This window comes from Microtus oregoni, unplaced genomic scaffold (assembly GCF_018167655.1).
Source record: "Microtus oregoni isolate MIOR12 unplaced genomic scaffold, Mior012 000000F_ref0000247, whole genome shotgun sequence".
Lineage (NCBI taxonomy): Eukaryota > Metazoa > Chordata > Mammalia > Rodentia > Cricetidae > Microtus > Microtus oregoni.
Genome location: NW_024543059.1, coordinates 12,576,501 through 12,603,185, shown reverse-complemented (window position 1 = coordinate 12,603,185; position 26,685 = coordinate 12,576,501). Strand labels below are relative to the sequence as shown.

At 47.9% G+C, this 26,685-nt stretch overlaps 1 protein-coding gene across 1 annotated transcript in view; it reads left to right on the top strand.

Moving 5' to 3' along the window:
- Efl1 (elongation factor like GTPase 1) overlaps window positions 1-11,093 on the top strand; it is a 96,038-nt gene extending 84,945 nt beyond the window's left edge. The window contains exons 19-20 of the mRNA XM_041658135.1: window positions 5,221-5,405; window positions 10,751-11,093. Of these exons, the coding sequence (XP_041514069.1) occupies window positions 5,221-5,405; window positions 10,751-10,939 (374 nt within the window). The 3' untranslated portion in view covers window positions 10,940-11,093. The remainder of the gene's footprint in view (window positions 1-5,220; window positions 5,406-10,750) is intronic.
- Window positions 11,094-26,685: the final 15,592 nt, after the last annotated feature.

Sequence of the window (26,685 nt, the reverse complement as noted above, 5' to 3'; positions counted from 1 at the left end):
CTTCCCAGAGCCGGGTGCCCATCCGGACCCATTTATTTGTGCCCTTCTTTCTTTGGCGTGAACTGTGGCTCTCCTTTGTCCAAGTGGCACTCAAGTCCCCTTGTGCCAGGTCTTCCCATCTGCAGCTCTGTGTGTGCTTCAGTTGGACTAGACACTGGTCTCCAAGACCAGCACACTACCACTCCCACCACCAGGAATCTTTCTGGATCTTTTACCAGTTCCTCTCGTGAATTGTTTTGAAGTCTAGGTCCTGGAGCATCTCCCCTGAGGCCTCTTTTTCTCCTGGCATTTGGGGCTATTCTTTGGTATGGACAGCTGAGAATTCAGGGTCCATCAACAGAGTCAGCTGTTGGCATGTTGTTTTGTTTTCTTTTCTTCCAAACTCCACAATTTCAATTGGAAAAGAAATGGAGAAACTCACTCTGTTTCTGAAGCCCTTTTACATCTTGCCAGGATATCTGGGGATCTTCCAAGATGACTTCGACTTTGTTGACTTTTCATTTCAGTTCTCTAAGAATCAACACAAAGTGATTTTAGCTCCTTGTTTTTAATTTATTTTTATTTTATGTGCATTGCTTGCATGTGCTTTGTTTTTGTGTTTTATTTTATGTGTTTTGCCTTCATGTATATATCTGTATGAAGGTGTCAGATCTTAGAGTTACAGCCAGTTGTGAGCTGCCATGTGGGTGCTGGGAATTGAACCCAGGTCCTCTGGAAGAGCAGTCGGTGTTCTTAACTGCTGAGCCATCTCTACAACCCTGGTTTCTTACTTCTTAATTCTTCCTGTACAGATTATTAAAGCCTATCATTCTGTACATGTATAGAATTACATATGATCAAAATGGGAAACTAGGAAAATATGGATTACATATGATCAACATGGGAAACTAGGAAAATACTTATTTCCAGATTATTTTATTTTGGAAAAAGATCCCAAGAAAATATGCTGATTAAATAGCCCTTTTCTAAAGGTATCTATGGCTCTATTGTTATTTTTGTTTACCTGTGAAAATTCCCTCTAATGGGTGTGTTTGGCCATCATAAACACTGTTTACTTTGTCACGTGACCAATCAGTTGCCTTTGTCTTCCTTCAGACCTGCTGTTTTGTCCGACAGTTCTAGAATCCAATCACAGCTATGATTATTGGGCTAATTTGACGCAGCGTTGGCATTGTTAGAACATATGCACTTGCATAAACTGGAAACATCCTGACTACTGTTGTGCTAGTAAACTCCCTTTTCTCTCCGTTTGAAGTTCTTTGCAAGTTTGATCAGCATCTCGTCATTTCTAGTCATGTTGAGATGCGAGTGTTAATCCTTAGGTCAAGCATGGTTCTTGCCTCGACAGAGGAGTACAGGAGACAAAGTTTAATAATACTAAGTGAATAGAATAAACCTACTTGTTTAGTGGAATGCGAACAGGGCGGGTCTTTCAGAAGGGATAGGATGTTGAAATGGGCCATTCCAGGCATACCAGCATCTGCTGCTTAGCTCACAGAGGACTGCTGCTGAGCCGGTGCTCACTCCCGATTGGCTTTAGGAACTGTTCAGTGCGCGCTCTCTCTCTGAGCCCAGTTAGACCCCTTCAAAGTGACACCGTGTTAACTGTGCCGTCGAACTGGGGTCCTTAGCAGGTTCTCTCAGAGCGTTCCTCTGCCAGTTCCACGTCACCTCTAGTCTTGATTGTGCCTTCTGCTTCTGTAGATAGTTGACGGTGACAGACAGTACAAACGTGAAGCTCTGCATGGGGAGTCCCTGAACACCTTCCAGGGCTAGGTCAGCTTGCCATGCCAGCTTCCACTGAGCCTGCAGCTGAATGTGTTTGCAGGAGCAAGCCGCCCAAGAGCCGCTTGCTTCAGCTCAACTTGACCACATCCATCCCGTTAGCCGCATTTGCTTGATTTCACATTCTGGTAGCTCAGTGACAGAAGACAGCTTTTATGTGACCTTGCATGTAAGACATAAAAAATACCCACAGTATCTATATGTCTGTGTGTGTGTGTCTGAAAGTCGTCCATGTGTGCTACCAACAATTACAGAAATGGCGAAAGACACAGTCGTCCTTGGAAACCAGCCTTTTGTTTTGTCTGACTTGTTACTCATTTGGTTATTGTCTCCACTTTCCTTGGAGCATCGTGCATAGGTATGACCTTATGGTACAACTAGTTTAGTACTTTTACCTTATGTTCTTTTTAAAGCATGCCTCTCTTCGGCCACTTACTCATAATTTTCATTTTAACCTCTGCATAGTATCTGTGAACTTGATGTGCTGTAATTGATTGACCTGTCGTCCTCCAGTTGGAAATTTGTCTTTGTTTGTTGTAGGAGAAATAGGCTGTGGACAGCTATTTTCTTTTCTATATTTGCCTCCCATCTCCAGAGGTTCTAGATTAATCATAGTTGTTACAGTAGAAGAACACGCGTGTTACTCTGTAATGTGTAAAGACAGTGCTCCATGGAACTGGCATGGAAGGAGACTTTACTTTTCAGTATCTGAGGCAGTACAAGTTGTTTGCGAGTGTCCTGAATCTGAAAAGAGTGTGTACAGGGTTGAACTGAGATGACATTCTAGGTGTGGGGGCTGTGACCCTGAGTAGAGGTCCTCCAATGTGAGCTGTGCCGACTGGTTCATTTGGGCTGGGAAGGCACACAGCTGGTGCTCAATCCCATGAACCACCATGCCGGGTGCAGGCTGGAGCTCGGATATGCAGTGGAGTCGTGATCACAGCCCTTCCAGCTGTTTTGTTGTTGCTGCTGCTTTGCTTTTCCTGTCTTCTTGTGGAGCTGTCTGCAGAGCATGGGCTGTGGAAGGCTGACTGGTCCGCTGCCCCGTCCCAGGGAAGGGATAGCAAACGTTTACACATAGCAGCCTGGGCAGAAAGCCTTGATGCTATCCCCGTGACAGCGAAAGCAGGGTTAGAAGGTGTCTGAAGGCTTCTAAGCTTTGGGCACACCTGTCACGTGAGCCCAGTGACCAGGGAAATTTTTATTTTAGTGTTTTCCTCTCTTTGGTGATCCATTACTGCGCCTCAGTTTTAGGATGTAGTTCTAGTAGAATTAGAATTGAGTGGCTCAGAAGTACATGATTAATTACATTCCGTTTCAATTACTAGTATTGATCTGAACTGTTGTCTCAGCCCCTGGAGGGGAGGAATTGCCAGCCTGGGCAGCAGCAGTCAACAGTTTATCACTAGCCCTTACACGGCTCATTTGCCCCAGTTTCCCTACCCCTTCTTACACCTAATGCTAACTGTTCACCTTCATAGACCACCCTAGTTTTTCTGAGAACATGGGGCAGGAAGATAGCCCAGTGGATAGATAAGAGCTTGACCCACAGGCCCAAGGATCTGAATTCCAGTCCCTGGAACAAATGCAAGAGCCAGATGGGTATTGTGAGCATCTGTAATCCCAGCACTCCTGGGAGGGAGTGGAGGTGGAGACAAAATCTCATGGGCCAGTAGCCTGGTGTACACAGCAGAAAAACAAGAAAGAGACCCTGTCTTTAACAAGGCAGAAGGGGAGGACCTACTCTTGAGAATTGTCCCCTGACCACCGGGTGAATGCTGTGGCACATGCTCACCAGCGTGAATGATTCTGTGACTGACATTCCCAGTCATAATGGCAGAGCAGGGATTGTCCCTAGAGATTGGTTTGCCTCTAGCACTTGGGCTTGAGTTTAGAAGGAAGTTGGCTCCACAGTGATGTGCAGTGGGTGTTGCAAAGCTGGGGTGGGGGCAGGGGAGAGGTCTAGCGTAGGTAGGTAGAGTCTTAGAAACCTCCCTGAGATAAGCTCACTACACCAACAACGTGGAAATTGCTTCTCTAGGCGGATGAGGCCTCACAGAGTGCTCACAGGGAAGGTGCACCTGCGGGAATTACAGAAATAACCAGTGGTATCCCAGGAGCCAGGTGTGGAAGGAGGGCTTGGCAGAGGCACACCCGTCAGAGGCCTTCGGTACCACAGAGAGGTCTTGAGAGCGAGGTTGAGAAGCACACTGGTTAGCGCGAACATTAGCATCCAACTCCAGGAAGCGGTTTAGTAGAGCCCAGAGCAGCATTTGAGTTGGAAGCCTTGGCTTTAGAAATGTGGGGAAGGAGTAGCGGGAGTAGGCGGAGTGAGCAGGGAGTAGGCGGAGTGAGCAGGGAATAGGCAGAGTGAGCAGAGCAGCCGAGTGGAGAGAGTGGAGAGATAGTGCCTTCCGTAGCCAATAGAAGGGTTGCTGTCTGGGGCCTCGAGGCCGTCTCCGTTGCCCCTTCCTAATCACTGGCATCCAAGGGTGTCCGCAGGGACAGGTGTGAGGTAGTGAGGCTCTGAGCCCTTGGCTCCTGGGTTAAACAGAGATGGTAAATAACCCCCCCCCCCCCCCCCCCCCGTACTGACAGAAGGTCAGACCTCCGTGTGGTGTCTGGGCAGGCTTTCACTCTGCCCGCCTACACACGCGCGGATCACCCGCAATGAAAAGACCTTCATTTGTCTCTGTTTCTCCCGGTCCACTCTGCTTGCTCTAGTGGAAAGGATGCCCTGAGCACCCATAGACATCAGTACAGGATGCCCCTCTCAGGGGCAGGTGAGTCCCTTCTGAGTGTAAGGCCGAATCTCACCTCAGGCAAATTGTAACTGTCAGGCAGAGAAGTTGCTAAGACTCTTGGTATGTGACACTAGAGACTGTCACCAGATAGTAAAGATTCCAAGCACGATCCATCTCGGGAATAAAATACCCATGCTCACCGCCACTTCAATATTGTTGAGTAGATGTTTACATGGATGTGCGCTTTGATTGGTGTAAGCTGCCATTGCTAGTCGCTTGGTTGCTTATTCAAATGGTCTCTTGCCACCATTTTGATCATCATTTTAAGGATATTCATAATTACTAATGTATTTTAATGTTTGTAAGATTCCAGTAACATTCTTCTCATTGGATTTCATGCCCAGCAATAACTCTGCTTGTAATTCCAGAGGTGGTTCTTCTTAGATGTCATTGTGGGAGTTGTCACGGGGGTGGCAGGGGATTGTTGGGACTCTTGTTATTTTTTATATGTATTTTTTTTTCTAGTGTTGCCCTTTTAATTAGCACTTAAGTGTTCATGGTTTTGTCAGTCGGGATTGTTGAGAACAGAACGTTCCAATTCACTCACTACTGTATCCTTCCTGGGTGTGTGAATCACTGTGGCTTTGGGTCCAGCACGATCAGCCGATGAGCTTGTGTTTCGGTTTCGCAGGCCGAGTCTACGCTGTGCTGTCGAAGCGAGAGGGTCGAGTGCTGCAGGAGGAAATGAAGGAAGGGACGGACATGTTCATCATCAAGGCCGTACTGCCTGTGGCCGAAAGCTTCGGCTTTGCCGATGAAATCAGGAAGAGGACCAGTGGGCTGGCCAGCCCGCAGCTGGTGTTCAGCCACTGGGAGGTGAGAGGCGGTCCCTGGGGTGGCGGTCCCTGGGGTGGCGGCCCAGGCAAGGGCAGGTGAAAGCTGGCTGACAGCACCAGCTTCATTCTTTCTGTAATGTGAAGTTGAAGAGACAGAAGAGTGAGTCCCTTTCCTTCTTGCTGCAGATGTGTAGAGGGTAAAGAAAAATGACAACTGTTTTGAAAGTGAATCCCGAAGGATTCCTCCCTAGAGAGGAGGAAGATGGGGAGAGACTCTTTCAGCATTTGGAGGGGAGCACTCTTTGGGGGGCATCTGCAGTTTGTCTCTAGTCTTCGGTCATTCTGGGGACTGGGGTTCTGTGACTTCCCTGGGAGGAGTGGCGTAGCTCATCACAGCCCTTCCCCGCCCACAAATGTGGGGTCAAGTGAGCAGCAAATCCGTCTGTAATCACTGTGGGTAAGAGAAGAGGGTTGTGGGGTTGTGAATGCAGAGTGTGTGGGAGGGGTCAGGTAAGTCTTCCCAATGAGGTGTTTAGAGGAAATTAGCAATTAATCAGCAGAGAGAACATAGGCCAGCTAAGAAAAACTAAAAGAAAAAAAATTAATAAAGTCATGCCGGGTAGTGGGGCGCACGCCTTTAACTCCAGCACTCCTGCAGCAAAGACAGGCAGATCTCTGTGAGTTCGAGACCAGCCTGGTCTGCACAACTAGTTCTGGGATAGTCAGGGCTACACAGAGAAACCCTGTCTTGAAAAGAAAAATAAAATAAAATATAAATAAAGTCACCAACAGAAATCTTTTAAATGAAAGCTGAAGAAAGGTTGTTTCAAAAAAGCAGTATTCTCGTGTCTGGAGGAGACCCAGTAGCCCCAGTTCACTTCTTCCATGGCAGTTTGTAACTTGGGAGGAAGCGATACTACTGTCAGCTGGGCTTACTTGTGGATATTGATTCTGCCACTTATTTGGACAAAGTGCAAAGACTTCAATTCGAAGATAATTCATGTCGAAACCTCAGCTCAAGCTCCCTGTTGTAGGCCTCACTGCTGGGAAGAAGATTTCCTTTTTACCATCCTCTCTCTCACTTTCTCTGGTGTGATGACTTCAAAGGGTCTCTAGGACCCTTGAAACAGCTTAAATTTAGATACTTAGAATAAAAATAATTGAGTAAAACCTCCCTTTTTAAAGTGAGATTTATAGTCATGTAAGCCAGCAAAGTAAAGACACTGGAGATGTCTTCGGTGATGCCCCTGGAGAAGCTGGCTTTGGACAGGGCACACGTGATTTTAATCCAGTGGTCCCTGTCACCTGGATTGGTCTGGATGCAGTTTCCAGTCCAAAGCCCTGGGCTGTCTGCTTTCCCCTAGAAAACATAAGATCTGAACACTTGATAGGAACAAGCTGGATGGATGTTCTGACTTAGCTGCGTTCTTTACTTAGTACAGACTGTGTTTTAGCAGTGACTTTCCTATGACATTTCTCTTGAATTTTTGCATTTTTGAATACTAAATGATGTTTTGATGGTTTCCTTCATTGCCTTTTTACCAGATAACCTTCATCTCTGTATCTCATTGTGGAGAAAACAGCCCTAAAATATTTAAGTCAGTGTTAACTCTCAGCTTCTAGATAGTCATTTCCCATTTACCCAAAATCTAACTTTTTCAGTTTGGGTTTTGACACTCAGTTTTTACATAAAACACAAAGCAATAAGAGAGAAGTCGATTTAAAGTGTCTGTCAGTACCTGAAGCTTGGGAATCCTCTGCAGTGTTCCTGGGGTCCTGCTGGCCAGGCAGTGAAGACGGGGCAGCAAAGCTAAGCGTTGTTTATAGTGGAGTGAGATGGTCCCACTTCCACGTAGTAACCTTGAGAGGTGCACACCGGCCTCCTTGGTGCTGCCCTTGCTAAACAGCTTTCAGAACTCAGCCTCTGACATCACAGGCGACAGTCGTCACCCTCACAAGGGTGGCCTTGGCCAACACTGGCACAGAAAACTGGGTTATATTGTCTCTGATCTGAGCACAGCATGTTAGGCACATAGTGCCTGGGACTATCTATAAACAGAGCTTTAAGTAAGCATTTGGAGCTGTTACACTGACTTTGCCATCGGATGAGTGATACATCATGTATTCTATTTTTGTTCTAAAAGCTTGTTGAAGGAGGGAGACACAAAGTAAGTTTCTCAGGTTGGCCTTGAACTCATTCTGTAGCTGTAGCTAGCTTGAATCCCCCCCTGATCCTCCTGCCACAGCGCCTCTGCTCTGTTAATAAACTTACTGTTTATACCACCAGGCCTGCCCGCCCCCCCCAGTATTATACTGAGTCTTTCTTTGAAAGTGATTTTTTGGAACCTCTAAATTGTTATGACTGGGTCTGGGCAGAAGGTTCCCAGGGTAAAAAAGCTTGCTGAGCAAACATGAGAACTTGAACTCAAACCTCCAGCTTCATTGTGAAAAAGCACTTGTGCCTGTAAATGTCTGTAATCCCAGGACTGGGAGAAGACAGGCAAAGTCTGCCTCGTGGCCATCCAGTCTAGCGAAGACACCAGGCATCTTCTTCTGGCTTCTGTGTGCACATTCATAGCCATGCCTCTGCACATTCGAATGCATGCAGCACATGTGCACAAGCACGCACACACACATGTGCACGTACACACATGCACACACACAAACACACGCACAAAAAGTTTTCCTTCTTTTTCTAATTGGCAAGTGTGTCATGGAGAAAAGAGAAAAGACTGCTCTAACAGAGGGGCATCCCAAAATACAGTGACCATGCAGGCAGAGGGTATTTCTCCCCTGTCTGAGAAGGCAGTGCAGAACTGGCATATGGCTCAGAGTAACAGCCCAGGCTCATCCTGTCTTTCCTTGATGGTCACAGCTGCATCCCAGCCAATAGGGCTGGCTGAGGAAAGGGGCCCTCTCCTCCCCCTATAATACACATTGGAATTTGCTCATATTACTTTGTCTGTGTCCCATCACCCAGAACCAATCCTATAACCACTTCTAAGGAAGCTAGGAAATGTCTTTGACTAGGTCAGGAGTCCACAAAATGTTGCCCATTGTCTGTTGGAGTAAATACAATTGTATTAGAATATAGCCTAACCTGCTCACCCAGGTATTTTCTGTAGCTGCTTTCAAAAAGAGTTAAATAGAGCCAGGCGGTGGTGGCGCATGCCTTTAATCCCAGCACTTGGGAGGCAGAGGCAGGCGGATCTCTGTGAGTTCGAGGCCAGCCTGATCTACAGGAGCTAGTTCCAGGACAGGAACCAAAAGCTACGGAGAAACCCTGTCTCGAAAAATCAAAAAAAAAAAAGTTAAATAGTTATGATAAAATATTTTTATTACAAAAGTAATAAAATATTAGCTTAAAATATTAGCTCTTACAAAAGTACCTCTGCACCTCCCAAAGCCCATGTGACCATGTACCCTATCTGTCACTCTAGAAAGGAGATGGACACCATATAAGAACAAGGTTATACAGTAGAGAGATTCTTTACACAGGAGCCACGGTGACTCTCACTATCCTTTGCGTCTCAGAGTGTTTTCTGTTTTTGAGTATGAATTAAATTTATGTTCTTCGTAATGTTTGAGAGCACTAGTGTCTGGCTCAGCTGCAGACAGTTATTAAAAACAAGGCTCTTAATAAATAATTTTAGAGAAAAATTTTGTCAAGGAAACTTCTATAGTGGTTGTAATACCTTCCTTCTGTTCTTATCTTACCACCTGCCATGGTCCTATTTCCCAAAGTTCCACATCTCTGCAAGTCTTTAAAACTGCATCGTGATTAAATGTCACTGATCTGGAACCCCCCCCACATTAGTACCCCCCCCCCACACACACACACACATTTCGGTTTAAAATAGCGTAGCTGTTAAGATCTGCCTGCTCACTCCAAGGATTTTTTTTCATTTGTGTTCTGGCATACCATATAATTTCCAATCAAGAGCTTTTGAGAGAAAGTGCTTCAGAAAATAGAGAAAATAAATTGCAGGCGTTTTCCATGAGGAAGCCTTTGAAGTCAGCAGTCTCATAATTTCTTTCTAAGTTTTAGCCTTCCGCGAAAGGGGAAGAAAAGGAGCTGATAGCAGACACAGGGAAAGTGCTCTCGGCGTGTACAGCGCTGCTACACGTGTGTCAGCCTGACCCCGAGATCCACCGCTTGATCCCCAGGTGACCCCGGGCCAGGCTGGTGAGGAAGGCGGGACCGAAGAGCTCCCACGAGGTTCTGTTGGGTATGGTGATTCCCACCTGCTGAACCCAAATGAGATGGAGCCCCTAAAGCTTTCCCCTCCAGGGGTGTGTGTGAGTGTGTACGTGTGTGTACACATATGTGTGTCTACACGCATATCTTCATGAGTGTGTGTCACGTGTGCATGTGTGTGTTTGTGCTTATAGGTGTGTATGTCCATGCACACTTAGGTGTCTGTATCTGTGTCATGACTGGGCAATAACTCGCACTTGGGTCCTTCCTGTTAGAAGGTGATAAACACCTCTAACTGTTGAGTTGGAAAAATTGATCTGAGGATTGAGCTTTGGGCAGTCAGGTTCTCTGGGAACCAGTGGGGGAGAAGCGCCCTTCCCCATAGTCTGATGGCAGTCTCTGCTCTGTGGTCTAGAGAGGTCTAGACAGCCATAGTGGACTGGACTGCTCTTACTCCATCTCTCCTAGGTTTGAGTTCTGTTGAGCTTGATGCTGGTAGCGTCAGGATGTCCTCACAGGTGCGAGAGTGATGGATGTGAGGGACCCAGAGCAGGTCAGACCTCAGCACACAGCATGGGAGCGTTGCAGCCAGGACCCTAAAGGGGTCCCAGAGGGAAGATAGCCGTGCATGCAGACAGCAGCCCCAGGAGCCTCTAGGGAACAAACAGCCAACCTCAGGTGTCTTCGGTGGAGCTTCCAGCTAAATGGAACCCATTACACGTAAAGTCCTGGGCCCAGTCCTCAAACGCCATATAAACCAGACACCATGATCCGAGGTCATCTTCAGCTTCTTGGTGATTTCTGATCCATCATGGGCTATATGACGGGCTCCAAAAACATAAAGCAATACCGTGTTCACATAAGTTGATAATTAGAGACAAAGGCAAAATTAATAAAGACATACGTGGATACATCCTAGTCGGGATAATGCTTCGTCTTCATTAAAGATGAGGCCGTTTCTGTTTTGCTTGTCTTGTGAAATGGCTCTGTGAGAAGTCAGAATAACAGACATTATGAGTTTATTGAATCTGCCCCATTCTGTCACAGCCCCCGTGATTCTTCCTATTTTTATGCTTCCATTCCCAGGAAGATGAAATGCCCTTTGCTGAAGTTGTTTCCTTAGCCAGAGTCTGACAGAATTTAACATCTGCTTCACCTGGCCTACCCTGTCTCCTCCTCTCTTTAAGGTCATTCCCAGTGACCCCTTCTGGGTGCCAACCACTGAGGAGGAGTACCTGCACTTTGGGGAGAAGGCGGATTCCGAGAACCAGGCCCGGAAGTACATGAACGCAGTGCGGAAGCGGAAGGGCCTCTATGTGGAAGAAAAGATTGTGGAGCACGCGGAAAAGCAGAGAACGCTCAGCAAGAACAAGTAGCTGAAAAGAAGTATCTATGGGTGGTGGTGGGGCCTTTTCTTTTTAATGAACTAACAGGTATTATCAAGGGTATAATTTGGGAAAATCTCATTTTGATAAATTATCTGTGTGGGTTCACTTTCAATAATAAACCTGGTCTATATATTTTAAGGCATCAGAGAACTACTTTTAAAAGTGTTTCTTTAATTGATGCTGGTTCAGGGTTAAAGGTGATTCCATTGTGAAGAGTTATTACCACCACCCTCAGCCGTGAGAGGTGTGCCGAGAGCAGGGTGGCCCTAGGTGCTAGCACTGTTGGGCAGACCCCATGGGTGGGAACGGGGGAGGGCTGCACCCCGCGCCCTGAGCAGCTACTCAGCTCACATTGGCCAGGCTTCCGTCATGTGCCGTGATCTGAGGATGTCCTCCCATGAACTTCACCTGAGCTCCTAAGTTCATTCTCAGTGACCACTTCCTCAGGGAGCAGCTGCCTTTCCAAAAGCGCCAGTCAGCTGCATGCTAGCCAGCAAAAGCCAGCCCTGCTCCAGCCTGCGCCTCACGCCCCTTAGAGGAGTGCACCACTCCCTCCTGAATTAGTGCTCCTGAGCTTTGTGCCCTGACCTTTCTGTTAAAAAGGGAAAGGGATGTCTGTAATTGCTGTTCCTTCTTCAGCACATCAAAGGGCTAGAAGCTAATGTGCATGAGGTCACTGCCATTATTTTAATTTTTTTTCTGTAGTCTCAGTTGCCTTATTTAGGATGGTCTCCACTTAAGGAACAAATGCAGTCTGGTCAAAAATCAATTCTCTTATTCTGATATTGCATAATAGTTTTATATCAACATGAAGGATTCCTTATCATAAAATTAGCACGTCTAACTTCGTTATTGAAATATCCTTAATGGTATTCTTAATAACCTATGTCACTCTTAATAATGTCTGTGAACATTCTATCTTTAATCTTCGGAGCCTTGGCACAGAGCTGGTCATGTCTAATTGACCCAGACTTTAGAGCAAGTATTTGGAGATAGCTCACTGTCTGTTTAACTTTAATAGATAGTGGTATCTGAATTAATGTAGAAGAACAGTATCACATGCTGGTGTGTTCAAACATGCTGAAGATAAGAAGAGCTAGCTCACTGACTGACAGCATTCGTAGATAGCATCATTCGGTAGTGCCGTGGTGTTTCCTCACTGTCTGCACTTGATCTCTATATGAGAGAGGGACTAACCCAGAGCCATTTGGGGCTCTCTCTGCAGTTCCTTTGAGCACAGGAGCGGGACTGTGGTCAGGATGATAAAAGGCCACTTTCCTTCCCTATACCTAGGGGACACACTAATGGGCAACACGGTGCCACAGAGAGACCTGACCAGGCATAGGGTTGAGCTGCCACCTAACCTCCCCAGCTGTAGTAACTTGCGTAGGGCCTCCACTTGTGACTGCAGAACAAGACTGTCTTACTGTGTGTCCCAGGCTCTCCCAAGATTCTAGCCTCCACCCGTTAAATTTACTGGAAGCAAAGCAAGAAGCTTGCGTGCATGTGGTAGTTCTGTTAGCATGCGTGCATGTGGTAGTTCTGTTAGCATGCGTGCATGTGGTAGTTCTATTAGCATGCGTGCATGTGATAGTTCTGTTAGCATGCGTGCATGTGGTAGTTCTGTTAGCATGCGTGCATGTGGTAGTTCTGTTAGCATGCGTGCATGTGGTAGTTCTCTTAGCATGCGTGCATGTGGTAGTTCTCTTAGCATGCGTGCATGTGGTAGTTCTCTTAGCATGCGTGCATGTGGTAGTTCTCTTAGCTTGCGTGCATGTGGTAGTTCTATTAGCATGCGTGCATGTGATAGTTCGCTTAGCATGCGTGCATGTGGTAGTTCTCTTAGCATGCGTGCATGTGGTAGTTCTCTTAGCATGCGTGCATGTGGTAGTTCTCTTAGCATGCGTGCATGTGGTAGTTCTCTTAGCATGCGTGCATGTGGTAGTTCTCTTAGCATGCATGCATGTGGTAGTTCTCTTAGCATGTGGTAGTTCTCTTAGCACGCATGCATGTGGTAGTTCTCTTAGCATGCGTGCATGTGGTAGTTCTGTTAGAGCCACTTTCTCAGCGTCATGTCTGAAGAGGCCTGAGCAGAAGCAAGGAAGACTACCTGGAGCAGTCCCAACACCAGGTCTGCTTTCACCTGCCTGCCGTGGCTACTGCAGAACCTGCCTCCCCTTTCAAGTTGCAAGAGGATCTTTGAGACAGTTTCAGCGAGGAGACATGGGTCACAGGCAGCTCTGCCTCTGTTCAGGGCAGACATAAGGCCAAACTCGCTGCATTTTCTCAGCCAGTCCTGATGACAAGGAGTGGGGCAGGAAGGTTAGGAGGGACCGGGCTCTAGTACTCCACTGGGGAAGGATTGGTGAGTAGCACATAGCCCCAGCTCTGCTCTTCTGGGACCCTGGGGGGGGAGGGGGTGCTTGGCACTGAAGAGGAAAGAACTGGGAAGGAAGCTTCTATGATCCTTTCGTGTGTTGGCACATATAATCAGTTGTCCCTCATAGCTATTAAAATAGGGATAGAGCCGGGCGGCGGTGGCGCACGCCTTTAATCCCAGCACTCGGGAGGCAGAGGCAGGCGGATCTCTGTGAGTTCAAGACCAGCCTGGTCTACAGAGCTAGTTCCAGGACAGGCTCCAAAGCCACAGAGAAACCCTGTCTCGAAAAAGAAAAAATAAAATAAAATAAAATAGGGATAGAAAGCATTGGGACCTGATGAGCCAAGGAAGTGCTCAGCCAACCCCTCCATGACTGCTGTGAACACTCTACCACCATGGTCTGCCTCCCCTTTGCAAGAGCAAGAGGGCCTTGGAGAATGCAGTCCACACCAAGGTAATAAACCGAAGCTACAATGGCCCAGCAGGGGTAGGCACAACAGGACTCTGGTCTGGTCATTGATCACATACAAGTAAGTGCCCTGGGGATGGGGAGGGACTGGACCCTCCTAGGAACATGGCATGGTGGTGACCCTTAAGGCACAGTAGCTAGGCTGATGCTGCCTGGCCTGTTTTGGACACTTGGAGAGGACAGACACATCACAGAATGGCTGTTGAGTCCTGGTCTGGGAGGGCTAGCGTTTGACTCTCCTCTCCTCATCTCATAAGCTAGGACAGATTCTCCTTAAAGGATTTCTTCAGACACCAAAGCACCCTAACCAGTCCCAACAATTGAGGTCATCTTGCACAATAAATGCCCAGCGGTTCCCCCTGATCCCCGCCCCCCTTATCTCTTCCCCAGCATCTGTAGCTAAGAGGTGGCACGGTGGGTGAAAACATGTGTTCTGCAAGATTGAGGACCTGAGTTTGAATCCCCAGCAATCACATACAGAAGGGGAAAAAAACCTGGGAATGGCTAACCAGGCCTACAACCCCAGCATGGGGGAAAGACCAAGATAAGTCGATCTAGAGAGCTCACTGGCTAGCTAGTCTAGCCAAATGGATGGCATCCAGTTTAGTGAGGGCCCCTGCCTTGAAAGGCAGAGAGCGGTAGATGAAGATACACGACATATTGCAAGGTAGTGGTCCTCAGAGCAGTTGCCTGGGGCCAGCAGCATCGTTGTCTCCTGAACGCTGGTGAAGAAGGCAGCAGATCTTCAGCCCTTCCTGGAATTCCCAAATGAAATAGATCCAGCCCGGCCAACTGTGTAAGAAGTGGCCTTGGGGATACTGACACCCAGGTTGGAGAGACATTGTACTGAAGACTTCAATTCATGTGTGTTTAAAACTATATGCATTACGCATTTTGAACTTGGTGTTTACCTCGGGGTTTGCAGAGGAAAGTGCACGTTCCTCATCCTGCAGTCATCTTGACAGTGATCTAGCTAGACTCGATTTGGGCATTTTCCCCCATTACACTTGATTCAGAAATTCTTAAGCCTTCCAGATATGTGCTGTTGTTCCAGGATTGGGATTCCCAAATGAAAGGTGAAAGGACAAAAGCAACAATAAAAAAAAATTAATTTGAAAATGAGCGCCCATAGAAATTTCTGCATAAAATGTGGGCAGATGGATAAAGAGTTCACCTGCCTTTCAAGCCCAGTAGAAGCAAAGGGAGGAACGGAGTGTCCACGGCTCTCTCACAGATCTGGGCTACTTAGAAGTGTAGTTGTTTTTAAAAAGACAGGATCAAACTGGAAAGGTTGTTTGAACGTCAGATTTAGATGCTTCCTTTTTTATTTGCCCTAATTCAAAAAAGAAACGACCTTCCAAAGTGTCTGGTTGTTTCCCCCCCCCCCGCCGCGTCCCCCCAGCTCTTCTTCCCTCCCCACACCCCGCTTTCTCTCTTCACCCAGAAAGCATTCAGACTTTCTGTTATGTTTATTCCATGAGGTCATTGGGAATGCATGCATTTCATAAGCTGCCCTTATCCAAGATGGCGGTTCTGAATGCCACTTCCCTGCAGAGGACACAGGTTCCAGGTGAATTCATTACACTGCTTCCAGAGGCAGTGGCCTTTTAGCTTTTCCACTGTCAGTCTTTCCAAATCAGTTGAATTTGGTATCTGGGATGGTGTTTGCTACAGAAAAAAAAATGTGCTCCCTGATCAAATGGCTCTTAGGAAATGGCAGAAGTACCAAGACTGCAGACGGCCCAGTTTCAGTTTTAGAACCCACTCCCTTCTTCAGAAAAGTGGACCTGCAGGCAGCAGTCAATGTGAGGTGCCTTCTCAGCCAGCGGAGTGGTTTCGCCTGTCCAGTAGCTTCCTGCTGCTGCCAAGTGTTCAGGGGCTCTCAGGGAATCCTGAAGAGACTCAGAACCAACCCCACTGTATCACTCTTCTGTGGGGTACGGCAGCACACCCCAGCCTGTTTGCTTCACCCTCAGCTGCACCCCAGCCCTTCATTAGCTACCACTGTTCATTTAAGCCACAGCACTGCCAACACCTGAGATTGTGCCGCCATCTTTCAGTCACCCAGATGTAGCTTTAGATCGTAGATCCCCTCGATTCCTCAGGCCCCTACAATTTCAGTCCTCTAGAATTTCTGACTTAAGGAGCTTGAGATATGGCTTGGACATCAAGAGAGGAAAAGGTCCCTAGGTGATTGCTGTGCAGCCCAGGTAGACAGCCACTGCCCTATGCACATGCACCCTTAGGGATATCAACCACCTAGTCAGCTCCTGTGTATGACCAGACTCCTCGGTGGAGGAAGCTAAAGCTTCCAAATACCGTGTGTTCTCCACAAGCTCTGCAGCCTGTGAGTGGTGGAATAGATGCATTTGTGCTACACATGACAAAAGCCAGGTAAGAAGCTTCAAGAAGCCTGGCCTGGTGGTGGTGCATGCCTGTAATCGCAGCACTTAGGAGGCTGAGACAGAAGGATCCTACAAGTTGGAGGCCAGACCCAGCCACAAGAACCGAAAGCAACAGCAGAACAAAACAGAGAACCTACTGGGGGAGCCTGTCCCCTACAGAGAAGACTGCAGCCATCGCAGGCCTGGATTCCCTCTGTCTCCTATGGACTACCTTTATCCATGATCTCTGTGCTTAGGTTTGCTCTTTTTTGTTTGAATGATTTATTTTTAAATTATAAATAATATGGTTGGGGAGGATGGGTGGGCGAGCATGCACATTGAAGTGCAGGTGCCTGTGGCCCTATCTGGGTCAACAATATGTTCGGAAGTGTAAAATGACCATACACTTTAGCCTAGCAATCTGTCTAGCACTCCCTCCTACAGAAATGGTCACAGGAGGGGTCAAAGGTGCCCTAACAAGGTGAGGCGTACTCACTACTGCGTGTACTATGGTCCTGTAGCGCCTGTACTACGTGTTCTATGGTCCTATGCCTATAGTGCTGCGCCTACAGATACAGAGAGACAGAGACAGACACGAGGACATGGGTCATCCTTGAAACAAGAATGCCCTCTTTATTGTGTTCAGGGGTAGCTTATATAGGGATCCTTTACTGATAGCCACGCCCCAGCCAAACCCACCAGAAACCACTCTCCTGCCATCAGGGACTCCTGAGGGTCTCGTGCTCAGAGCAGCTGCAAACACAGGAAAACAAGTTGTTTTGCTCAGAGCAGCTGCAAGCATAACAAGTTGCTTACAAGGAATTCAGGGTCTGGGGGTCCACAGCCCCCAACAACAAGGCTACACATAGTTGCCCCAAAGGAAAGAGTCCTAGTGTCTACTGGTGGAGTATCCAGTCAGTGTGGTAAATCACCCATGCTCCTTTAAGAACCTGGAGATGTTTGCTTATACAGAATTCCAGGATGTGTGCAGATAGAAAAACCAGGCCACACAACTGTTTTGTTGAATTTGTCTTGGTTATATTCTTATGTATACATTGTGAGCAATGCTAAGAACATCTGAAGGCATCAGGAATCTGTTGAAGTTCCCAACTCTGTAAGCTTAAAAAAGGCTCACTGTCCTTTTGTATATGGTGTTGCTAAGAAGTGTTCCTTTTTGCACACTGAAGGTATATTACTTTGAGAATCGACAAAAATCATCATATAAAATTGAAATAATGAAACGGTCCTGAGGCACTGTTTCCGGACAGTGCTGGCTGCTTAGTAAGGACTATCCACTGACTATACCTGCACGATAGACAGACCTGCAGAAAGAACTGCGGCATCACTGGCCTGAAGCAGGGGTTCAACATCGGCTGCAGGTCTTCCAGCTTCCTCTACCTAAGCGCATTTTTGGTTCAACCGCCCAGGAACCTGTCCTGATGTCCTGTGGCTCCTTCTTTCCAGGAGGAGGTTTGACCCCTGGACTTAGAACCTGTCATCCCTCTTTCTGGTCTCTGTATAGGCCATCTCCATCCTGTAATATGGAAACGTAAAGATCACTTCATGTTCTAAAAAGGGGAAGCATGGTTACTTCATCCTCAGTCTCCGGCAAGCTTTTAGCCACCCCAGGTTTTCTTTACAAAGACTGATGTGGAAGAAAAAGTTGCTGAGGCCAGAGGGGAGGGCAAGGAACCTCAAATCTCGCCCCAGGATAGGCGGGAGCTCTAGGCAGAGACTGGATGACCCTGAAGTGCCTAGAGCACATCAGAAATCCGACAGCTGACATTCTGATGAGAAGGTCCCCTAAGACTCCTTTGACTCTATCAGCCCTGTTGCTGACTTTCTGTTGCTGGGTCCTAATGGCTCCCTGGGAGGAGGTGGGGGGAGATAGGGAATCAGCTGAGTTATTTATTTAACCACAGGCAGAATACGTCCCAGCACTCGGGCATCACAATCTGTTGACATTACTTCGTTGCCCCTCTTTGGCTAGGCACGATCAGGACCCCTGACAGTGCCTGTGGTTAGGCCCTCAGGCAGCATTGCCTGGTCACCCCTCATTGGCTAGGCACGATCAGGACCTCTGACAGTACCAGGCAGACTCCAGGCTGGCTGGCCTCCTGGCCTGGCAGGCCTTAACTTCCTACACAGCCACCCTATTTTATTTATTACATGGGCTCTCTGCAGGAGCCAGAGTTCTTTGCTCAGGCTTTGTTTCCCCCACCTCAGGAGGGCTCAGCCAGTGGACTCTGCCTATCTTAGATTGGCCTGTCAAACAAGCTCTTACCTGTCATTGACTACCAGTACTTGGAGAGCATTCATTGCTGGAGAGCTGCCATGGTGGTGGGGGGGGGGGGGGGGGACAACTAGGCAGTAGCCTTTTGAGTTTCAGATAACCAGGCATGCATAATCTGCAGAGGACTGTAAGAAGGTTGCCTAAGAGCCTTTAGCACCTGAAGAGCTGCCTTAGTTGCTGCCAGCTGCTGTCAGATCTGCTGCAGGAGACTTTTAAAGAGAATACAAATTAACAATACCACCCCACCAATTAATGCGTATGTACACACCCTGGAGGGATCATTAGCCTTTTTATAGTATGCCAAACTTGTTCAAACAATGAAGAGTCAAAGGCCATAACCTCTGCCCTTAATAAGTCAACTCGTTGGGGGGGAGGAGGGGAATGAAAGTAAGAAAAGGAAGTATATACATTACCCATCCTGGGTTATTGCCTCCTTGGTGAAAGCAAGCTGATCCATGGCTGGGCATACATCTCTTCCTGGGACCCATATTGGCGTCGTAGCAGTCTGAGGAAAAACACAAGCATACCCTGACCCACAGGGTAGCAGGGGGCTGACAGCTGCCATTAGAGAGAGAGATCTCTATTTCACCAGGAGCAGGGGTGTGTTCCTTGGCAGAGATGCCCAGTGCTTATAGGTCAGGCTAAAACCCTTGTCATCAAAACTGAGAAGGTTCATATGGAAAAGGACTTCTGTTAAGGTCAGATGAGGATCTCTCCTAGCCTCTGGCAAGATAGTCCTGGCCGACAGCTGCTCAAGAGCTTGGTTGGTCCTCTCCACGGTGGCTTGTCCCTGTGGCTTGCAGGGGATGCCAGTGGTATGGACCCCAGAAAGTTATTGTTGAGAGGCATAGGCAGAGTCATACATGCAGACACATATATATACACATACTTACAAATAATTACAAATAAGATAAATACATTTAAATGTAATGATATTCTACTGACTGTATATGTCGCATCTGTCTAACATCGATTTATTTTACCTATCAGTCTATCAGTACATACTTAATTTGCTTCTACCTCTTGGTGATGAAAAATAATGCTGCCTTGTACACATATGTATGAGTAACGATCCAGGCTTTTATTTTCTAGGCTATATTCCCAGCCTAGGGTCTATGAGTGATGTCTATCAGCTTCATGGCATCATTATGAACCAGGTAGAATCGATATTGTGGGGCCCATCTTCCTTCTAGAAACTTCAGAGGTTGCTGTTAGGAAAATTTTTTGTTTACTGTGGAAAACTTAAACATTATTAATATTATTTAATCAAAGAAAGGTACTAAAGAGCCAAAAATAAGTAAGGGGAGAAATAGAATCTTGGGGAGTTTTGACAACAATAGTCGCTAGATTTCTGGGTTTCTTCTCTCCTACATCAGGTGGCTCTGAATTTTTCTTCTCACATGTTTGGATTTTGAGAAGGAGAGAGCCATGCTTCAAATCCAAAGCCAGCTTTGATTTTTAACTGAGTTGGGACTACAGCTTTTCTGAGAAATAAAGAAATATAGGTATTTAAGTAGTGAGATTTTTCCCTGCAGAGAATATTGGTACATTAGGTCATTTTTCTTTGCTTGGTAATTTTTTCAGGATAGCTTTCCCTTCTTCGTTAGAGGTCTAGATGTCCAAGCTGAGTCAATGGGACAGGTGCCACTTTCCAGAGGGGGTGTGTCCTGTGGCGCTCCTCTCCCGTGTGATAGGCGCGCTTCCCAAACTGCACACCCTTCCGATTAACTCAGCAAATACACTGAAGGATGCTCACTTTCCCGCTGGGTTTTGGGGATCACAGATAGTAGAGGAGAGAGATTCTCTCACAGGGTGTTGGCAGCAGAGCTGATGAGGGCACCCTGGTGCTGGTCGGCATCCTGGAGACCCCTTCAGGGGCAAGAACACACTCAGGTCAAACTCATTTACTCCTCCAGTCCTCCCATAATAATGTAAGTCATGCCCATAGCAAGTGTTATTTTGTGTTCTACCATGTCCTAGACATCACTGTAAGCTCTCTCCAGGACCTGCCTGTTAAATGTCACCACTCCCCAGACAGACTCTGCTACTAGATAAAAGATCCCAAGACAGACTGTTGGGACAACATGTTCAGCTTGTCCTCCCCTCTTTCTGTTCTAGGGAAGAAGACCCCTCTGAGCGTCTGTCTCAGTTGTGCAGCTGGCTTTCGCAGACTGGCAGCCCCCAAATCATGACACGGAGACTTATTACCAGTTATGAATGCTCACCTTATCTTATGCTTTTCCCACTAGCTCTTACAACTTAAGTAACCTGTTTCTCTTCATTTATGTTTTGCCTCAGGGATTTTTTTAACCTTTCTTTTATTCTGTATGTCCTACTTTTTGCTTCCTCTGTGTCTGGCTGGCCCCTGCCTGCCTGCCTGCCTGGCTCCTGGCTGCTCCCTGGCCACCAGCTGGCTGGCCCCCCTTTTCTTTCTGCCTGCCAGCCCCTCCTATCCCTCTACTGCCTACCTATTGGCCGTTCAGCTTTTTATTAGACCAGTCAGGTGCCTTAGGCAGGCACGGGGACACAGCAACGCATCTTTACATAGTTAAACAAGGCAATAACTAAAAGCAACACACCTTTATTACATAATTAAACAAAGGTAGCATAAGCAAATGCAGCGCATCTTTGCACAGTTAGACGGATATTCATTGGCCTGTCCTGACTTGTGAGGTGGCGTCTGAAATCTTAACACCCTAAATGGGTAGGCAGGAGCTACAGGCTGCATGACTGCTAAGACCAGACAAGCACAGCCTTGCCCCCACGCTTTGCCTGGTGACTGGCAAGGTTCAGATTCACATCCAGCCACCTTCCGTTCCTAAAGCAGGGCTTTAGCCACACCCTCCGTGGGGAAGCCCTGCTGGAAACTGAGGGGGGAGCTATAAAAGCAAGAAGTGTAGCAGGATCATCCTATCTGTGTGCAGAGATACCAGGACCACTCAGGCTGCAGCACCAGAACTCTGTGTGGAATGCGGGGTGCCAGGGAGAAAGAAGGAAAGCGGGAAGGTGTGCAGGCAGACAATGCTTCTCTTAGAAGTGATTCATGAGTCAGCACTGCCAGAAGGAAATTACCTGTACCCTCTGTGATAAGCAGCATTTCCTACAGGTCATAAGCCAAGTTCTGGCCCCCATCCCCCAGCAGCCTCTGCTTCCCTGACCTGAGCAGAAGGAAGCTAAGGGGCTCCAGAGGCCACCAACAAGGCATGGCTTGAGGTTTGCCCAATCCTTTTGGACTCACCCTGTTCCTTGTTCCTGTATGCTTTCTACCTGACCACAGTGAGCATGCCCTCTGATGGATGCCTTCCTGGCGGGATCACCTTCTGCCTCACTGGGGCAGGTCTCTGGTTCTCCTGATCCCTTCCATACTGAGGAAGTTCTAACTCGGCCCTTCTCTCTGTTCCAACCTCTTGGTCTCTATCTAGGCTCTGGGTGGTTCCACTACAGAAAGGCCAAAGGCTCCATGCCAGGCGCTGCAACCCAGAATTTAACTCCCTAAACATGGTGTGTGTTGGGGGGTGTGGAACCAACCTGACTACAGCTTTCCCCCACTGACTCCTCTGCGTGCCAACCGCACACATCCTAGGACTTAGGCTGAAAAGCCAGGGTGGGTCTTTCTGACCCATTCTTCTCTGGCTCTTCCTTTCCGTTGAGAGGAGATAGCAAGAGTCCCACTTCCTCTTCCTGTTTGGAAGAATAGCCCATAAAATTCCCCCACCTAGGCTGTTGTCCTCCTGACACTGGTGGAGTCTTTCCTACATCCCAAAGAGACTTCACAACTGGAGATTCCTGAATTTGGCACAAGACACTGCCTCGAATAGGAGAGATCTGCTTGGGCTCCATTAGTATCAGAAGTTGCTAACACTGTTACCTCTGTGTTGAAGACTCCTCGAGTCTACACAGCCACTTCCTCTTTAAATGCTCACCACCTTTACCTCTGAGGGCCTTCAGTTGAGTGACAACAGTCCACACCCCTAATCTTCAGCCTCTAATGAAGTGTTCCCTGCTTTTCTGTGCCCCCTGGTCCCTGCTCAGGCCCAGTACCGTTGTTCCTACGATCCCCAGAGTTCAACCCCTCTCTGCCATACTGCCGCTCTGCCCCTCCCATCCTGCTACCCTGCTTGAACGGATTCACTTCCAGAACAGAGACAGCAGCCAGTTAAAGTAATCTGACTCAATTCCAGAGGTTCAAGTCCCAATAAGGCATGCCTCATCCTGTATCACAGCTTCTTCAACTGTGAATTAAGCCTCCATATGGATCATATAACTAAACGTGAGGTTCACAGAAAAGTGGACGACAGCAAACACGTCCAACGTCATAGCCATCAAAACTCAATGCGCCATGAATCCTAGGTGTTCCTAGTAGACTTTATCTGTGCTGCATTTAGGGAAGTAAATTCCCTGACTCTAGGAGGACCCAGTGCCCAGTCTTCTCTCAATCAATGTTCTCAGCTGTACACGCATGTTTCCATATGCCTTTAGCCTGCCTCCCTCTCAAAGGCCACCAAGAGTCTCATGTCAGAGTTTCAAGGCGTTAAAGAACCAGATGGGAGCCTAGAGGAAGTAGGTGTAGGACAAGAACTCTGTCTTGGCTGCTGGGAGATGGAGACACCCGACAGCGTGGTTTTGAAGGAAACTCCCCAAGCCTCTCTTAAGGACAGGCCTCTATGTCTTCCCCATATCCCACTTGCTGGAAACCCTCCCCAGTACCCTTGCTGGAAGTTGGATAACTGGATAACCTTTGCAGCACAAGAGATGCCTGTGCACGCAGCTCTCCTACCCAGTCGTGGTGTAAAGAAAACACCAGTCCATCAGCAGGGAGGGCATGAACAGTATGCGTTCACTCTGCCAGCCTAGGAGAGCTTAGGTTGGATTTAAATGGCTTTCAAGGCGTGAAGGGGAAACAAAACAACCGTAAGTCTAATTTGTTCTATTTTTAGGAGGGAACGATCTCATTTATATAGCAGGCTCATGTTTAAATGTTTCAGTGGGCTATCTTTTTTCTTAAGGAACTTTTTTTTCCTCTTGATTTGAATTGGGTTTTTTGGATTTTTGTTTTCTTAAAAGGACATAGCTGCTTCTGGACCTCAGAACTGAGGACTGTCTGGCTCAGCAACCAAGAACACAAGGTTTTAGGAACTCCTGTGAGGCGCCAGAAGTGGCACCCACAGCGATAACGGGGAAGCAGCAGAGTTTACATGTGTGCACGCTGCTGGCGGACCGCGGATCCAGACCACAGACATGTGACAAGGGACATTCTGCTGGCCTTGGCCCTAGCTTTACAGAAGACAGCGCTGGGGATGCCCTCCTCTCTTCCTTGCTGTGGCGGGGGACCCTCTGGCTTGCTGAGGCCCACACCCTGCCCGAGTCAGGACTCTGATCTTCTGCCAGAGTCTGCCCAGTCTTGGGCCTGACTCCAAGGAGTCTGACCCCTGAAGGCATCGTTTGTGGTGAGAGAGAGAAGGAAAAGCTGGGCTGAGAAGCATGAGCCAAGGCTCTAAGTACCAGGAGTACAGCTTGTATCTGTCCTCAGATTCCCTGGCAGCCAGAGGATGGGTTCTGCACAGGTTGGTCAGGCTCTGGGATACATTAGGCTCCTGAGGGAGGAAGGTCTTGGCTTTTTTGACGCTTGGAGCAACGACAGCAATCCCCTCTGTCATGCCTTTCCCACTGATTGGCTCTGTAACTTCAGACCACAACCTGCTTCTAAACAGCATAGCACGTCCGCCAGCCCCACCCTCACGGTCTGTTAAAGGGCTGCAGCAAGAAGTGGACCCATCACCCTGCCTGCAATGATGGGAGCCCGGTCCTCAGAACAAGCCGGGGGTCTGGTTGGACACTATCAGTTATTTGTGCATGCCCCATGCTCTGCTTCTCTTTAGGTCCCCAGGGCAGTCTGTGTACTATACCTTCCTGTCACCACTTCCATCCTGGTGTATAGGTGCCCCTAAGCAGTTGGGGAGGAGGTTGCACAGGTGAGTTTCTGTCCTGCCCAGTACTGCAGCTGTTCAGTCCCAAAGGAATTCACAGAGGCTTATATTAATTATAAACTGTTTGGCCTATTAGCTCAGGCTTATTATTAACTAGCTCTTACAATTTAAACTAACTCATAATTCTTGTCTATGTTTAGTCACGTGGCTTGGTACCTTTTCTCAGGAAGGTTCTCATCTTGTTTCCTCTGTGTCTGGATGGTGACTGCATCTCTGCCTTCCTCTTCCCAAGGTTCTTTTGGTCTGGCCACCCCACCTATACTTCCTGCCTGGCTACTGGCCAACCTTCCATCCACGGCAGTGTTAAGACTGGAGTCAGGAGTATATGAACAGGGAAGTTCTGATCAGGAGGAGTCAAAGCTGGTTGCTTTTGTGCCTAATGGGGGAGAGGATTCCCACCAGGTTAAGCCAGCAATAAATCATCATGAAACCTCTCCCTCACCCGGAGACAGATCATTGGAGCACCTTATACTCACATTGGGCAAGAAAACGTCAGCTATAATCTAAACGACAGAGGAACTGCATCTTTCATGCATCTGGAGTCACAGCCACAGGCTGCCGGGTCAGAGGGTTTACAGCATCTCAGGGGACTCTTGTCCTAGTGAAATTGCTCCTAGGAAGAATGCAGCCAGTATAGCCCACAACCTAAACATGGCTGGGATACGTAGGCGGAGCGGGGAACAGACAGGAGCACAGGGGCCTCCGGCTGGGAAATACTGGGGATATTTCTAGCAGTAAAACCTTCTGTTGTATCTCACCCTAGAGTTATGAGGAGCTTGAGTGTGTTGAAAGAGAACAGGGCCTGGGCGGGTTGCATAGACAGAAATTCTATTCTTACAGAATTAAAACAAACAAAACCAACTCAACAAAAGTCTCAGCAGCCAAGAGCCTCCTGGGAAAGTTCTGCCCCCAGTGAATGAGTCACCTCATTGTGATGAAAGTTCTGTCTCAAGACAGAGCTATGATTTTAGCCACGTTGGAAGGGAAGAGTTCCTGCTGGAGCCTGAGGCTTGGTGGGCAGAGCATAGCTCGGCCATCGCTGCTGTGTCCTAGGATCTGGTGGAGCTAGCTGCCATCCCAACCTTCCTCCAACTCCCTTACACCCACAACTGCTGCATTGCTGGGGATTTTCAGTAAAACCTGCATTTCCTGTTCTCTGTGCACGTAGAGATGACCAGAGAAATGGAAGCAACAGGGGGCAAATTGTGTCGTTCGGTTTGGGCAGTTCAAGGGTGGTTCAGATGAAAACTAGGTCATTGCGTCTTTCCCTTTTCCCCTTGCTGGCCAGAGTCTAGGTCTAATGTCTTGGGTCTAACTTTGGAGACAGAAGCCTGTTATGGTTTGAATCTTAAATTTCCTCCCCAGGGTTGTGTATAAAACATGGTCTCCGGCCAGTGGCATTGTTTTGGAAACCCGTGGAAATATTGGGTATATGTCCTAGGGTCTCTGGTGGTGGGCCTTGACAGGGATACCCATTTCGAGTTCTAGTCCTTAAGCTTTCTGCTTCCTGCCCCAAAGAAACCCCGAATGTAACTCGCCAGTACCTGTAGCTCCTCTCAGTACGTCTCACCCCGCCCCTGCCCTAAACTTCTCCAGTCGAGGAACTCCAATTCCCTTCCCTCTGCTTCTGATTCCTATATATACCTGCCATTTCAGTCATGTGCTCGCTGGGTCCTTGACTTTTCTCTTGGTGCACTTGACCCCCCCCCCCCATCTCTCTCACACCTCTTCATCTCCCTTCTCTCCTCTCATGGCTCAGTTCAGTCTGGACTCTCCCAGATGCCTTTGGCTGTTCTCTCCCTCGTTTCTCCAATAAACCCCTTCTCTTCAGCCACACCTGGGAGCAATCCTGTCCTCATTTATTGACCCTGCTCCATGTGAACAAGCTTTGCCGCAAACTCCTGATGCCATGGATTGAGCCACTCAGCCTGCCGTACATTGCCTGCCGTGGTGGGTCTCATATGATACATCCGAATCCAAACAAACTTCTCCTCCCTCAAGCTGCTTCTGCCTGATATTTCGTCACAGAAACAAGGAAAAGAACTAGTACAGAAAATCAGTGCTCTTGTTCATGGTGGATCCAACCCTGCAGCTCACTGACCTTCGGAACAGGTTGGCAAGAGGAGTGTGGAAGGGGGCGGTTTGGAGTTAGACTCAGGATCCTGTAAGCAGAGCTGAATGGGCCATCCTGGTGGAAGCTGCTAAGACCAGAATGGTATTA